This window comes from Natrix helvetica, assembly GCF_964273705.1.
Source record: "Natrix helvetica genome assembly, chromosome: W".
NCBI lineage: Eukaryota > Metazoa > Chordata > Lepidosauria > Squamata > Natricidae > Natrix > Natrix helvetica.
The window spans coordinates 28622447-28637551 of NC_138555.1; the positions used below are offsets into that span (position 1 = coordinate 28622447).

At 43.0% G+C, this 15105-nt stretch overlaps 1 protein-coding gene across 1 annotated transcript in view; it reads right to left on the minus strand.

Moving 5' to 3' along the window:
* The window catches only part of LOC309400676 (SNF-related serine/threonine-protein kinase-like), a 247367-nt gene that overhangs the window by 200065 nt on the left and 32197 nt on the right, over nt 1-15105 (minus strand). Inside the window, exons 2-3 of the mRNA XM_081969272.1 lie at nt 7713-7858; nt 4822-5511 (exon numbers count right to left, since the gene is read on the minus strand). Of these exons, the coding sequence (XP_081825398.1) occupies nt 4822-5461 (640 nt within the window). The 5' untranslated portion in view covers nt 5462-5511; nt 7713-7858. The remainder of the gene's footprint in view (nt 1-4821; nt 5512-7712; nt 7859-15105) is intronic.

A 15105-nucleotide genomic window follows, 5' to 3' on the forward strand; every position in this document is an offset into this window, starting at 1 on the left:
ATAAATGGTGTTATTAAATTTTCTTAACCTTTTTTATCAAGTACTGTTCTGCACATTTTACTTGAGTTTTATGTATTCTAACATATTTTAATTACAGTTGGTTATCATTTTACTTAACTATTTTACTTAACTAACGCTATTATCATGCCCTGCAGTCAAAAAGCAGACTCACTTGAATTGATACATTAAGATAGCCACACAGTATTATTTAGATACCACAGTCAAAGTATCTCAAGAGCAGATCAATTTCTTCACCTCCATATTTACTGCCACTATTAGAAGTATCAAACAAATTTTTATTTTACTCACAGTATCTTAACTTTTGACTATATGTCTCTCTGGCTAAATGTCAGGGTATTTTAAGGAAAACTTGAGCTTTTTTATTTTACCCTTTAGTTGGCTTTCTACTTAGCCCAGAGGCACTTGTGGGGAACTTGCACCGGGATCAGGGACTCCATGGAGGCACAGGGGTGGTGGCGATGGCAAGTGGGAAGGGGGATGCAGAGACAGCAGCGGGACCCTCAGCCCAGTGGTGCTTGCCGGGAACTGGTGCTGGGATCAGGGACTCTGGGTAGGCGCAGGAGGCGGCAGTGGTGGCAAGCAGGGAGGGGTTGGTAACGTGTTGCAGCATCAGGACCCTTGGCCCCGGGGTGATTGTGGGGAAGCAGCGCCGGATCGGTTGCCTCTGTGGAGGCCCGGGGGGGGGCAGTGGTAAGCGGAGAGGGGGTGGCAGCACAGGGGTGGCAGTGGGAGAAGGAAGAGAGAAGGGGTTGCACGCTCCATGACCTTCGGAATGCACGCCGGGCTAAGAACACCAATCCTTTGGGAGGCTGACAGTGGATTCCTGGATTGGGTCCTCCTGTCCCACCCACCCCTTCTGCGCAAAATATCAGCTGCCCTTGGCGCAAAGGTGAGCAGCCCTCGTGTGGCCGGGCTCCTCCCCCTCTGAATAACTTTCTCTTTCACACACTAATGCAAACAAAGTCCTTGGACGTTTTACTATACTGTTTTCCTCTTTTGGCAAATGTAACACATGTATCAGCACAGGTGGCAACTCTCCTGTGGCACCTCCGCTGGGGAGGAAAAGTGAGTCAGCAGCGAACTATGCCTCTCCTCTGACCCCAGAACAACTATTGCCCCCCCAGGATGCAGCACGCTTCCTGTACCTGCCCGTGTCACATCTCTACAGGTAAGAGATTGGCTCTTACTAGCCAAAAGGTTCAACCCACCCAGCCTTTTTCCTTTGGGTGGGGCGTCTCCAAGCGCCCCATGGCCAAGGGTCCTGATGCCACCCCCACACCTTCTGTTCCCCGTTGCACCTCCACGGAGGACTTGATCCTCGCTCCACTTCCCTGCAAGCACACCTGGGCCAAGGGTCCTGATGCCACCACTGCGCTACTGCCCCCTCCCCCCCTGAGCCTCCACAGAGGTGTGCTGTCCCACTCACTCACACGTTAAACGTGGTTTAGTGGGTTCATTAATATTCCCCAGCAATTCCCTTCACCAAAAATCCAGAACTGCCTCAATTAAGTCCAACCACAATCAGACCAACGCTAGTCCACAGCCCAATGGCCAATGAGTCGCACTTGAAAGTTTCCCAATCAAAATAAACCCACCAGGCAAAATTAAATCTACAATACAAGAGGGTTCACGAGGCAAGAAAAGTCCAGAGTTCACAAGGCACGATCCAAGTCAAGGCATGGTGTCAATCCAAAGCAAGGCAAGAATCACAACGAGCAGAAAACAGAGCTAGGAAATGAACATGTTGTTCCCAGCATCGCTTCCATCTGTCTGCTGTGCTAAATAGCCAGATTTTGGTGCAGTCCATCAAGAAGGGTGAGGCTTTCTGACTTCCGGTTCCGGCTGCGGTTCACGACGGGCAAGTTTTGCTCGCCCCGCGCATTCCTGGTGGGCTCCCCTTTGATCGGGGGGGCACAGGACGCGCTGGAGGGGCTCCTGCCGAGGGGGCGGCGTAGCAGGGGATCTCCTGTGTCGGCGGCGGCCGGGGGGGGGGCGCATCGCCCTAGGCACCGGGAGGCAAGAGGGGAGGCGCTGTGGCGTCTTCGCGTTGAGGCAGCCGGATGAAACTCGAGATTCGAAGGACGCAGTTGCTGTGCGGTGAGATGGAGATTCCCCCCCTTCCCTTTGATGATTGAATGAAAATAAACAGACTGTCAGCTATTTGGAAAGATCTTCAATTCGTGGCTGGGAAGTGTGATTGGAGGGAGGGGGATTTCCCCCCCCCTTGGACAAGCCGCTTGAAACTGTTTTGCTCCCTGCCCCCAGAAGAGGAGGAGGGGGGGGGAGCCTTGGAATGGAATCACCCTCGTAGCAAAAAGCAGATTTCCTTTACTGCAATTGTGAAATGAGGTGATGATCTGTTGTATTTTGAAAACTTTGAAAACTTTTGCCTTGGGATCCCGGAGCTGGCAGGGCAAGATGGCACACTTCCGTTGTCTTTATGTACTTTGAAATTTGACTCCACCTACAGAAGTTGCTGGCATTTTGTCTTTGTCTCCGTGGCACTCAAAGAAGTCTCGTGTTACATCTTAACCTGGACTTGGAAGAAAGGACTTTATTGCTTTACTGCCTAGGTCCCTATTTGTCTGGGCTCCTCTGCCTCGCGATCTCTCTCGGCTACCCACCTCCCCAGTTGCTTATTCTGTATTGACATTTTCATCTCTGAGCTCTGATTACCACAATGCCACCCAAAAGACCACCACCGGGGAAGCCGGGATTTGCGGGCTCCGCCCCAACATCCTCAACGTCCAGCCCCAGTGGACAACAGACACTAACTTCCTTGTTCCAGCCCAAGCCCTCTGAGGTGGACTTTCAACAGATGTTTGAACAACTCTTAAAGGGGCAGGAGGAATTAAAAAATCAACTGAAAGAAATGAACGAGCAGATCAGAGAGAATAAAGACCATGTGACCCAAAATTCACAGAGACTGGAACTTTTGGAGGAGGGAACGGCTGAGATGAGAAGAGAGGTGAAGGGAGTGCAGAAAGGAAATCAAGAACTGGAGAACCACCAGATAAAAACGGAATTTGAACGAATGTCCTTCTTTCTTAGGTTCCAAAATGTAATTGAGGTTGATGATGAAAACTTGAGGGATATTATGGCAAATTTATTGGCTGAATTTATTGGAAAAGACAGACAACAGATGGGGTGGGACATGGACCTGGTTTATAGAGTAAACTCAACATATGCTAGAACACACAATGTTCCAAGGGAGGTACACATCAAATTTCTTAGAAAGACCACAAGAGACGAGATTCTGAGTGCACAAAGGGGGCAAACATTAAAATATAAGGATAGAGAAATAGCCATTCTGAAACAGATCCCAAAGAAAGTTAGAGATAAAAGAAAAAAATATTCGCTCTTAGCGAATAAATTATACCAGAAAGGGGTGTGGTTTCGATGGCTGTTGCCAGAAGGTATGCTAATATTCTGGGAGGACACGAGAGTTTGAATCAACACGACCACTGAGGCTGAGGCCTTTATGGAAAAAAATAAAGTCCTCCTAGATAAACCTAATGACACTACACCGGACATACAGGACATGGGAGGTGCCGGAGCCCTGCCGGGGGGGGGGGGGGAGGGAGAAGAGGCAACATTGAGAAAACTCAGATCACAAAAATGAACTTGAAAATCTGTGTGATATAAAATGATTGAAATTATCTTAAGATAAAAGTTTATTGCTGACAAAATAGTACTTAGTAATAACAAACTAATGTATTAGTAAATGAAAGTTATGAGAATGGGGGGGAGGGCCATTTCCTGCATAATGTAACTGTCAAAATTTGTACTTCATCCATTACCCCTTTCCTTGAATATTTTGTTTTAAAAATCAATAAAATTTTGTTTATAAAAAGAAGGGTGAGGCTTTCTCCTCACAAGTAATCTGGCTGACCTTCACTACTTCTGCCTTTTTTCTGCCCTACGTGTTCTTAGATCAGGTGAAGAAGGCAGTTCCTCTTCCTCATCCTTGACCAGCTGCAGCTGCATGCTTTCCTCATGTGATGCCTCAGGGCTGTCCTGCTGCAGCTGTGCTTCAGCCAAATCACTCTCAGACGGTTGCTTGGACCCATTGACCAACTTCCCTCCTGACATGCCAGGAACTGGTTCACCCTCCGCTGAGCTGACATCTGAAGGGGTATATGGGGAAGCGTCCTGGGGAGTCATCACTGGAGGCCCCAGTCCCAGTGCCACTGTCCCACAAGTGCCCTGGGGCAGAGGGTCCCACTGCTTCCCTCTCCCCACCTGTCACCCCCATCTCTGCACCTCCTCCTCCCAGTTTGCTCCACCACACTACACACATGGCTATTCATCCCGCGCAGGGAATTGACCATGGAGATTTGTTCCACAGTGCATTGCTCACTAGGCAGAGTTGGAAGACTGACAGGGGAATAGTGGCAACAGACGACTACCAGTGGAGGGGCAGTGTTAGATGAATGCCCACAATGGGTCAGATGGGTGTGGGTGGGTGTGTGGGTGTGTGAAGTGGGCACGGACATGTTGTCGTGGCCAATTGTCCTAGACCCTCTGGGGGATATCTGGTTGTTTACCTCAATGAAAGTATACAAAGACCTTTAAAAATGTATGATTCTAAAATTTAATTCCACCCTTTCATAACATGGTATCCTCAAGATATCTTTAAATTGCAAGTTTCAGAATTCTATCTTGCATATTAGCTTTAAATTCTGGAAACTGCAGTTCTTGGATGGAATAAGATTGTGACTGTTCAATTATTTTTCAAGAATATCTCATTTGAACCCAAAAATGTAGCAATTAAGGTTGCTTAATAGTTCATTGACTTACCTACTGCAGGTGCATCATATTCATCTCCAAGTAGAATTTCAGGGGCAGAATATGCAAGAGAGCCACAACTTGTTGTGAGTTTTTTTCCAGGCTGAAATTTGTTGCTAAATCCAAAATCAGTTAATTTCACAAGTCCTGGTTTTTCAAAAAAGACAACGTTTTCCGGTTTTAAGTCTCTGTGAACGACATGCAGTTTATGGCAATAGGATATAGCATGAACAATCTGAGCAAAATACTTCTTTGCCAGATCTTCATTAAGACCTTCTTCGTGTTTCATGATGTAATCAAACATATCTCCTCCATCACCAAGTTCTAAGATCAAATAAAGTTTGGTCTGGGTGTCAATTACTTCATACAGGCGAACTATATTAGGATGTTGCACTAGTTTCATGCATCTGACTTCTTGAAAAAGATGTCCTGTGGAAAGAGCATCTAGCTTGGTCTTGTCAATTACTTTAACTGCCACTTTTTCACCTGTAAATACATGTCGGGCAAGCTTCACCACAGCAAAATGCCCTCTGCCTAAGGTTTTATCCAAATCATACAATCCAGCAATTTTTCCATCATAACCTCGTTTAAAACCTGCCATATTTTCCAAGTAGTAATGCTGACACTTTCTGAAACTTCTGTGTCTTTTCATATAAGGTTTTCTGAAATAGATGTGCAACTCATCTTCACCGCCAAATGCCTCTAAAAGATCAGAAATGAAATTATTATAGAACATATATTTAGAAAAACATTTCTGCTTTTTTAAAATTTGGACTTTGGTTAGGAAAGAACCCAATATAAAAAGATTTTCTTGAAAGAAAGTTGAATAATTCATTTAGATTTGTTACTCTAGAGATACCAGGTAAGCTGTGTCCAACACTCCAAGTAGTGAAAACATTAATCAAATTATGCAGTTTAGAATTAAAGAAAATAAAGGAGAAAAAGAAAGCTAATTCCACAAAAAATGATTGCTGTTTCCTGAACTTAAAACATATACTAAGTAAGAAATCTGATGAAACTGCTGAAAATATAGTCAAACATTAGTAAATGATAGATTTCAAGATGATTATCTGTATATCTGACATACTTTCTAATGGATGTAGATAATTTTATACTCATCTATTTATTTTATATTAGAATACTCTTCTATGGGGACAGAGTATAAGAAGAAAGTAACAAACGAAACATAATGGAAATGAACTTCTGAACATCCAAGAAAATAACAATAGTCTGTACTTTCTGCTTATTTCCATACAATGTTTTCACCATATGCAATTTTCTCCAGTCCCCAAACATTTGCATATATATTTCTACAAGAGAGAGCGCGCGAGAGAGAGAGCAAGAGCAAGAGAGAGAGAGATACTAGATATTATGAACATACCAGGGATGGGTTCCAGCCGCTGCTATTGCTGGTTTGCTCAGGGACACGCTGCGTGTGTGTGCTGGATGCGCGCTATGTGTGCATGTGCAGTACTAAAAAAAGTGCTTCTGCGCATGCACAGAAGTAAAAAACAAGATGGCAGCACCTACGGCGCCACCGAGAGAAGCGCTATGTGTGCATGTGCAGTACTAAAAAAAGTGCTTCTGCGCATGCACAGAAGTAAAAAACAAGATGGCAGCACCTACGGCGCCACCGAGAGAAGCGGTTCGGGGGCGTGGCAGGTCAAGTTACTACCTACTTGGCTGAACCAGTCCGAACCAGTAGGAACCCACCTCTGAAACATACCATACAATTATTTGCTTTTCTAACTATTCTAGCCCTCCTGATTTTTAAAAACTCTGTTCTTTTCTCAATAATATGGGAAACTATCAAAATAAACTATTTAATGACCTTCTGGTTCCTTCCTGATCAAAATGAGGCAGCAGGTAAATAACCCCCTCATCTGAAGGGTATAGGAGCCCCCAGACCTCCTTGATAAACGCCTTGATAAAAGCATTAATTAAGTCTGCATATTAAAAGGACTTCTGTAGCTGGCATAGAAAATATTACACATCTTAGTGACACATAGATTGCGAAACGCTTCATGGTAGGGTACAGAAAAACAGATGTTGTAAGATAAGGAAGTGGCATTTAGCATTTTAATATACTTTATGTAGAGATTGCCCAGGCTAACAACTTATTTCTCTTTTTTTGTACAATGTTAGCATTTTTACTTCTCTTTCTTTGTAACCAACAATTTACTTCTGTTTCTGTAGCTGCAGCTCCGAGCCCACCCCCACCACCGCTGGGCAACTGAGCTTGAGGTTGCCGCTGCTCCTTGCCCAGCTGTTTGCCCAATAAACGTGATTCGGGTGGGTGTTCTATGCTAATTCCAAAGGAAGAGGGGGAGGGGAGCCCCCACAGCATTCTTATGTCATTCAGGGGAGGCTATCAGGAGCTTTGCATCCATCGTCTACTCCCGACTGCCATCTTCAACTACTTTCAGGGTTGTTGCTCATTAGATTTCAATGCTCATCATGCTTAGTCAATTATGTATATCCCAAATTAGTTTTTTAAAAATAAATGGAAGATGGATGCAGTTAAACTGTACCGGTAAGGCTTTTGCAAGGAAGATGCCCAAAATATATTACTAACCATCATTAAAGTAAAACAAAGACTTAACAAAAACTAAAACAATACTGCAGTATCTTCTAATCTTGCATATCAAATTAAGCATCCCATGTAAGGAAAATTCATCTCAACAGCTTGACTTGGTCCATCTCTTTCTTCTCTCTTTAAACCTGCGATAGGTCATAATCTTATGTCATTATATGTACATTTGTAAGGAGAAGAAAAACAGATTTAAAGATACACCATCAGTTGAAGATCCACTCTTAAAATTATGTACAAAATCATATCACTGTGACACCTAAGACAAATTTCACAGTGAAATACAATCTATATTAAGTTGAGGTCTACTAACCTTGGCAATGCCCTTTTCAAAGGTATCATCTTAGTTATGTTTTGATCATCAAGTTCCAACTTTTCTTCACGTTTTTACAAGATCCATGTGCTGATATTTCCATATCCAGTTCCAAGAGCAGTTTCACATTCATCCACTATTATTTCCTAAGTAAAAGATATTTACTTTGTGACCATAAGTATCAAATACTCAAAGGTGTTATATACAGTCAGGTTCATATATATTGGAACAATAAGTGTTTCAGCATTTGGCCTCTGTACACCACCACATTGAATTAGAAATGAAACACTCAAGATGTGAGCGAAGTAAAGACTTTTAAATTTATTTCAAGGGGTTTGACAAAAGTGTGGTATTAACCATTGAGGAATTACAGCCATTTTAATACACCCCCCACTTCACTTCACTCACATCTTGAGTGTTTCATTTCAAATTCAATGTGGCGTTGTACAGAGGCCAAATGCCAAAACACTTATCATTGTACCAATATATGAGAACCTGACTAAATTTCATAGAAAATTACCATATGAATATGTGCATAGACCAGGGGTGTCAAACTCAATGTCAGCGTTCCAAGTAACACCCCTAATGAAAGAAGACTCCGAGGCTTGAGTTTCCTCAAAGTTCCATTTTATTAGAGATGTCATATTGGCACATCTGGGAAAATCCGAATCTGAAAGTTTCCACGTTTCCCCGAGTGAAAGTTCAAGTCCCTGCCCAGCACCTACATGTCTATCACATGGACCAATCAGGCACCGTCCAAAACTGGAGCTACCTCCCAGTCATATCATCGCAGCTGCAGGGCAAACTGTCCTTGACTTTCTGAGAAAAGAATGTTATTTTGACTATATATCACCCATACTCCATATAATCCCCCCTCCCATTTTCCCACAGTAGAAATTGTGGCAGGCCTGAAGGCCCAATGTAAAAGATGGCTTCCAGGTCTGACACTGTTTCATTGAGGGCTGCATCAGGATTGTTTGACCTCCGGGGGGGGGGGGGATGTTGCAAGGGGGCATGGCCAGGTCGACATCACTCATCGAGGCTCCATTTTCGGCTGCGATGGCCTCTGGCAGTGATAACAGAGGGCAGGGAGGCTGCGCGTGGCCTGTCTGGGCTCAGTTTTCACTGGCAGAGGCACCGCGGACCGGTCCTTCTCTGTTTCCATGGTGGACCTGCGGGCCAGATCTAAGCACCCAGCGGGCCAAATCCGGCCTGAGGGCCTTGAGTTTGACACCCCTGGCATAAACTGTCATCCTAAAATTCATTTGGAACAACACAAGGCCTCTAGAGTACTGTTTTTCTATTTAAAAACATTAGATTATAAATATTAGTAACTGTATAGCTTTAGAACATATATGAAATTTGAACTGAATACATCAGGGACAAAATAAAGACCTTTAACATCTTTTCTGTACCCCAACAGGAACTTTGTCTGACATAGATTGACAGAAAGATGCTAAAGACTGCACAGTTCTAGTAATCACTATACATTTTATATTTTAATTCCTTATTTTTCTAAAAGAATTGGGAACTGAACAGCTTAATAATTGCATTATCCTGTACATTTGCCTTCAGTATACAATCTTCCACAATGGTAAATACACAGGACATAAACACTATGGGAATGTACTCCTGTGGAAGTATACCTGGTGTCAGGCCTGCCATCTTCAGCATACCTTGCTTCGCTGGCATCCTGCCATAAAATGCAGGGGAAGTGGGGGGGGGGGAGGGGGCGTGAGAATGGATTGTGAAACTACATCGAAGAGGCACCAAACCTCAAAGCCATTCCCCAAACACCTAAAAAAAATACAATTGGGCACTGATGGACTGGTCAAGGGGAGGGGGGCCAAGGAAGTAGAAAAAACACAGGCTTTGCATAGGAATATTCAGATCCAGCTTTGCTTATGCTGTAACCACTTGAACTTAGTAAAAGTGAACCTTTCACTTCAACCATGGAGTTGAGGCCCTTTCTTTCCTAAGGACTGTGTCAGGACAAGCATGACATTTGGCTTTATTTTTGGTATCTGTTCAAATGTGCTTTTTTATGAAATCTTTTCCCAGAAGCCAAGGGATGCAGATATTTTTGAAAACAGCTCTGAATGGGATTGATTTCTTTCTTATCCCCAATTTTTACTATTGCTGATTTTGTCTTTTATATACTTTATCAGAATCAAGACAAAAAAATAACATAAATAGAGCGCCTCTCTGCCAAAGAGAAATCCAGATATGTATCCTAGTAGTAACAATCAGGCTGTACAAAATTTGGAGATTAAGACCTTCAAAAACCTTTGTAGTGATATCTTCCAGGAACAATTCTAAATAGTAAAGCTTTGGCATTTCTTGGGATATGGTCAATTACTTGATTCAGTGTTAGTTACAGGTAGTCTTTGACTTACAACAGTTCATTTAGTGACCATTTGAAGTTAAAATGGAACTGAAAAAAGTGACTTATGACCGCTTTTCACACTTTCAACTGTTGTAGCATACTGATGGTCACATGATCAAAATTCAGACGCTTGGCAACTGACTCATATTCATATGACGGTTGCAGTGTCCTGGGGTCATGTGATCCCATTTCATGACCTTCTTACAAGCAAAGTCAATGGGGAAGCCAGATTAACTTAACTTCTACTTGAAATACTAGTGTGCATACAATACCTCCCCCCCCCCCCAAAGAAAAAGCTGGTTAATGGGCACTCAAACTGGCCGATGAGGAACTGTTTTCCAAAGTGAGAGAAATAGAATTATTCTTTTAAAACAAAAAGAACCTGAGTGACTCCATATTTATACTTTTCATAACTTTAGCAGCTCATCTGTGTAAAACATTAAGATAAGTACTTATGTAAAGAGTTTGTTCTGGGAAAAACAAGGCTATAAAATTGATTAGAACATACCAAGTCAGGTCAGCTTGACTTTACTTTAGACAATGGTAGGAAGGAAACTGCCATGATTGGATTAATTGTCTTGTTATGAAGAAATGAGGCAAGGGGAGTTCCAAAGGGGATTTCTGGTTCGGGAACTTTTTGCGGAATAGCCAAAAAGCTTATGTAGCTTCAGAAGACAATGATATGTGAGGGCGGTGGTCTGTTATACTAAATGTATTTAAGCCATGTATTTGGACATATCCAACGTTCTCTCTCTTTCTTTCATTTTGAGAACCCTTTTGCAAAAGAAACTATATAATATATTTTAAATAAATATGTTTTTTATTGTTCATGGTCTCCTTGTTTTTATATGAGAGGGTTTTTTTCCTCACAATTGGCGCCCAAACAAGGACTTGAAGACATCTGTCTGGAGAGGGATTTTTACCTGAAGAGCTGGGGGTACCAACACTGATGATTTAAGTGTTCCGGAGAAGGTGATAATGCTTTTCCAGGGGGATTGCTCTTAAACAAACTGAACTGAGGCCTGGACAACGAAAAAGCAGAAAAGCTTGAGCTGAGAGAGACCAGGAAAACAGTGCGCTGACCCAGGTGAGTAGAAGTAAGGGTAGTAAGAAGTAATTAACCCTAACCCTAACCCTAAGAGTAAGGGAAGTCTCACTGGGTGGTCTAACTCCTTGAATGTCTGACGGTGATGTATGTATGTTGAGATGCATTGGAAGTGATTAGTACTCACTTTGAAAATGCTAATTTGAGCTTTCCTCTGCGGTACCATTTCTGAGCAACTGGATTGGCCAGAGGCTAAGTGGGGTTTTTTTTAAGGAAAAAGGAGTTCAAGGAGGGAAACGTAAACTTTAGAAATAAGTAAAACGCTTGGGTGTGAAACTGGGCCCCAGAGAGGAAAGTTGTTTTTTAAGGATCCTAAGAATAATAGTGAAATACCCTCTATTCCTCCTCCCCTCTCCCTTGGGGGAACTGTTAACTCAGTGGAAAGAGGACTGGCTAAATCCGTATACAAAGCAGTTTGTTTGTTTGTTTGTTTTTATTGGATTTATATGCCGCCCTTCTCCCAAAGGACTCAGGGCGGCATACATTAAAAAACACACATCCCACTTCCGGTTCCGGCGGCTACGGCGACGGGCAAGGACTTTGCCCGCTCCCGCTCTTCGGTGGGCTTCCCCCGTCTTCGGGGGGGCACAGGACGCCCCGAAGAGGCGCCCTGCCAAAGGAGCGGCTCGCGGAAGGCTCTGGCACCGGTGGCGGCTGGTGGGGGCTTTTCCGCTTTGCTCCAGGCACCGGGGAGCAGTTTTGGAGGACGCGCCTGCGTCTCGCCCCATGCCGATCGGAGAATGCAAAACTGAAGGAAGCAGCGGCGGTGCGGTGAGATGCTTCCTCTCTTCACCCCCTTACTTTTGAATTGATAGACTTTTCAGTAATTTTAAAAGTTAACCTTTCGGATTTACTTTTTGAGGAGCGGCTAGAGGGGAGGGGGATTCCCCCCCCCTTGGACAAGCGGCTTGTTAAAATTCTGCTCTCGCCCCCAGGGGAAGGAGGAGGGGGGAGAGCCAACTAACGATGCCTCACCCCAGTAAAAGTGCTTTTCATGGGACTTAGTTCCAGAACTTATTGATGACCTGAGAACTTTTTGAACTTTTAAAATTTTTTCTATGCCTCTGAGCCCATAGCTGGCAGGGCAAGATGGCACACTTCCGTTGTCTTCATGAACTGTGAAACCTGACTCCACCTTTAAAATTCAGGCTTCCGGTCTTTGTCTCCGAGTCACCCAGAGGAATCTCTTGTGGATTGTTATTTCCTGAACTCTTTGGAGAAAAAACTTTCATCTATTGCTAGAGTGACTAAAGAAACTCCCACCTGTTTGGATCCTCTGCCTTCTGGATTCGCCTGCCTGCTCTACTTCTCCAGCTGCCCAGTTTCTACACTGACTGATCTCTTTGTTTTATAAACCATGTCTCCAAAAAGACCACCCCCTGGAAAACCTGGCTTTGCCACTTCTGCTCCAACATCTGCAACATCCAGTCCAGCCACACAGTCAAAGATAACAGAACTGATGCAACCTAAGACTACAGAGATGGACCTTCAACAAATGCTTCAACAAATCTTACAGGGCCAGGAGGAAATCAAGAAACAGCTAAGGGAAATGAAAGATGAAATTAAAGAGAATCAAGTTCAAATTTATAAGAACTCACAGAGACTGGACCTTGTGGAGGGTGGGGTGGCGGAGGCGAAGGGGGGGGTAGAGGCTTTACAGAAGGGAAACAAAGAACTTGATATCCAACAAATGAAAACAGTTTGAGAGAATGTCCTTTTATCTTAGATTTCAAAATGTAATAGAAGCAGATGGGGAAAACATAAGGGACATTATGACTAATATTTTAGCTGAATACATACACAAAGATAAACAGCAGATGGAATGGGAGATAGATCTGGTTTATAGAGTGAATTCAGCATATGCCAGAACACACAATGTACCCAGGGAGGTTCATATTAAATTCCTTAAGAAAAGCACAAGAGATGAAATTCTGGGTGTACAAAGGGGGCAAACACTGACATACCACGACAGGGAGATAACCATTCTGAAGCAGATCCCAAAAAAAATTAGGGAGAAAAGGAAAAACTATTCACAATTGGCGAATAAACTATACCAGAAGGGGGTGTGGTTTAGATGGTTGATGCCTGAAGGTATGCTGATATTCTGGGAGGAGACAAGAATCAGAATCAACACACCCATAGAGGCACAGGCCTTTATGGAAAAAAATAAAGCGAACCTAGAAAAAACAGAAGACACCACAATGGTCACACAGGACACGGGAGGGGCCGGAGCTCTGCCAGCGGGGGGTGAAGGGGCAACACCAAGAAAGCTCAGATCACAAAAATGAATAAGAAAACCACAATGTTATAAACAGACCGAAAGTAATAATGAAATTATATCTAGACTATATATCATAACTATATAAATTGATTGAAAACTATTTTTTCTAGAATTAATATGCTGATTTTTTATGATTATGTATTAATGTTTGATATTTAGATGTAACCTATGAGTTTGGAGGGAGGGGGCGTCTGCCACACTTGCAACTGCCAAAATTTGTAACCATTCCACTTACCCTTTTCCTTATAAATGTTTTAAAAAACCAATAAAACTTTTTGGAAAAAAAAAAACACATCCCAAAAGTTAAAAAGAAATTAAATACATATCCAAAAAAACCAAACCGAATTTATAAGACAATACATTTAAAAATGAGTTAAAATTAACAGGCCAGGCTGGCTGAGTTAAAGCTGACTTCCTGTGGTGACGTCAGTGTGTCTGGAGCTGAGGAACGGGAGCTCTCCTGATCTTTAGCTCCAACTTCTTCGCTTGGGCTCATATTTGAGTGCTGTCGATCCTGTAGGGACCAACAGATTAAGGGGGTAACTCTGAAGACGCTGGGACGATAAGGCAAATCCTCCCAGCGGCAGGAGAAACCCACTAAACGGACGAAGAAGCACCCCTGCCACTTTGTCAGGACGAAGCAATGGCGCCCGCATAAGAAGGAAGCAAGTATTTGGAACAGCTGGGACAGAGGTAGCCGTTACTACAACCTAAAGAAGAGAAAAACAACAACTCACGCCGGGCAGAAAGGTGAGCTGGAAAGAAGGAAGCTCTGAGAAGGGTTTTTTTTATCAGACTTTTGCCGAAAAGCTGTGAGAGCTGATTTACGATCTGTGAATTGCCAGCGTAAATAACTTGAACTAAACAGCCCAGAGAAGGAAACGAAATCCCGGCATGGATAAATAGGACTGGGAATTTTTGAAAAGACTTGGAAAGTACAAAAGAACTGTTCAGCATTGTGGCTGGTTGTGGATTTGCTGACTTTTTCTTTATTGCTCTTCTGGATCAGAGGGCCCCACCTTTACTTACCCTGACGGCTGGACTGGTGATATTAACTGACTGATACTAACACGGATACTGAATAGAGGGTGACATCTAGTGGATCAAAACAGGAACCTGCGGTCTGGAAAAATCAGTAACCTTTTACTACCTATTACCCTTATAACTGTTACACTGGAGAGATATTATTCTGTATAAAAAAACTGTCTGAATTTAACGTTAAGATATATGATAATTAAGGATTTAAATAGAATGGAATAATACATAGGAATGTGTAGGAATGTGTAGATATTGAAACGGGATATTAAGGAAGATTATTACTAAACATTGAGATAGAAAATTTAGTGTTAAAATTGGTAAGTCTGATAGCATTGATACGGTGGATAAAGTAGTAGCTAGGTGGAACTTATATGCAAGTGTGGACAAGGATAATTAGGGGGATAAAAATGGCAACCTCAGGAAAGCAAATTAAAAAAACCACAGCTAATACGACTATGGCAACACCTCCCTCCTCAAACCAAAGATCGATTGAGAACGCACTAGGTCTGGAGAAAGGTGGAAAGATGGCAGAAACAACAGGGCCAGCGCCAACTTTGCAAAGTATGCAATTAATACTCCAAAC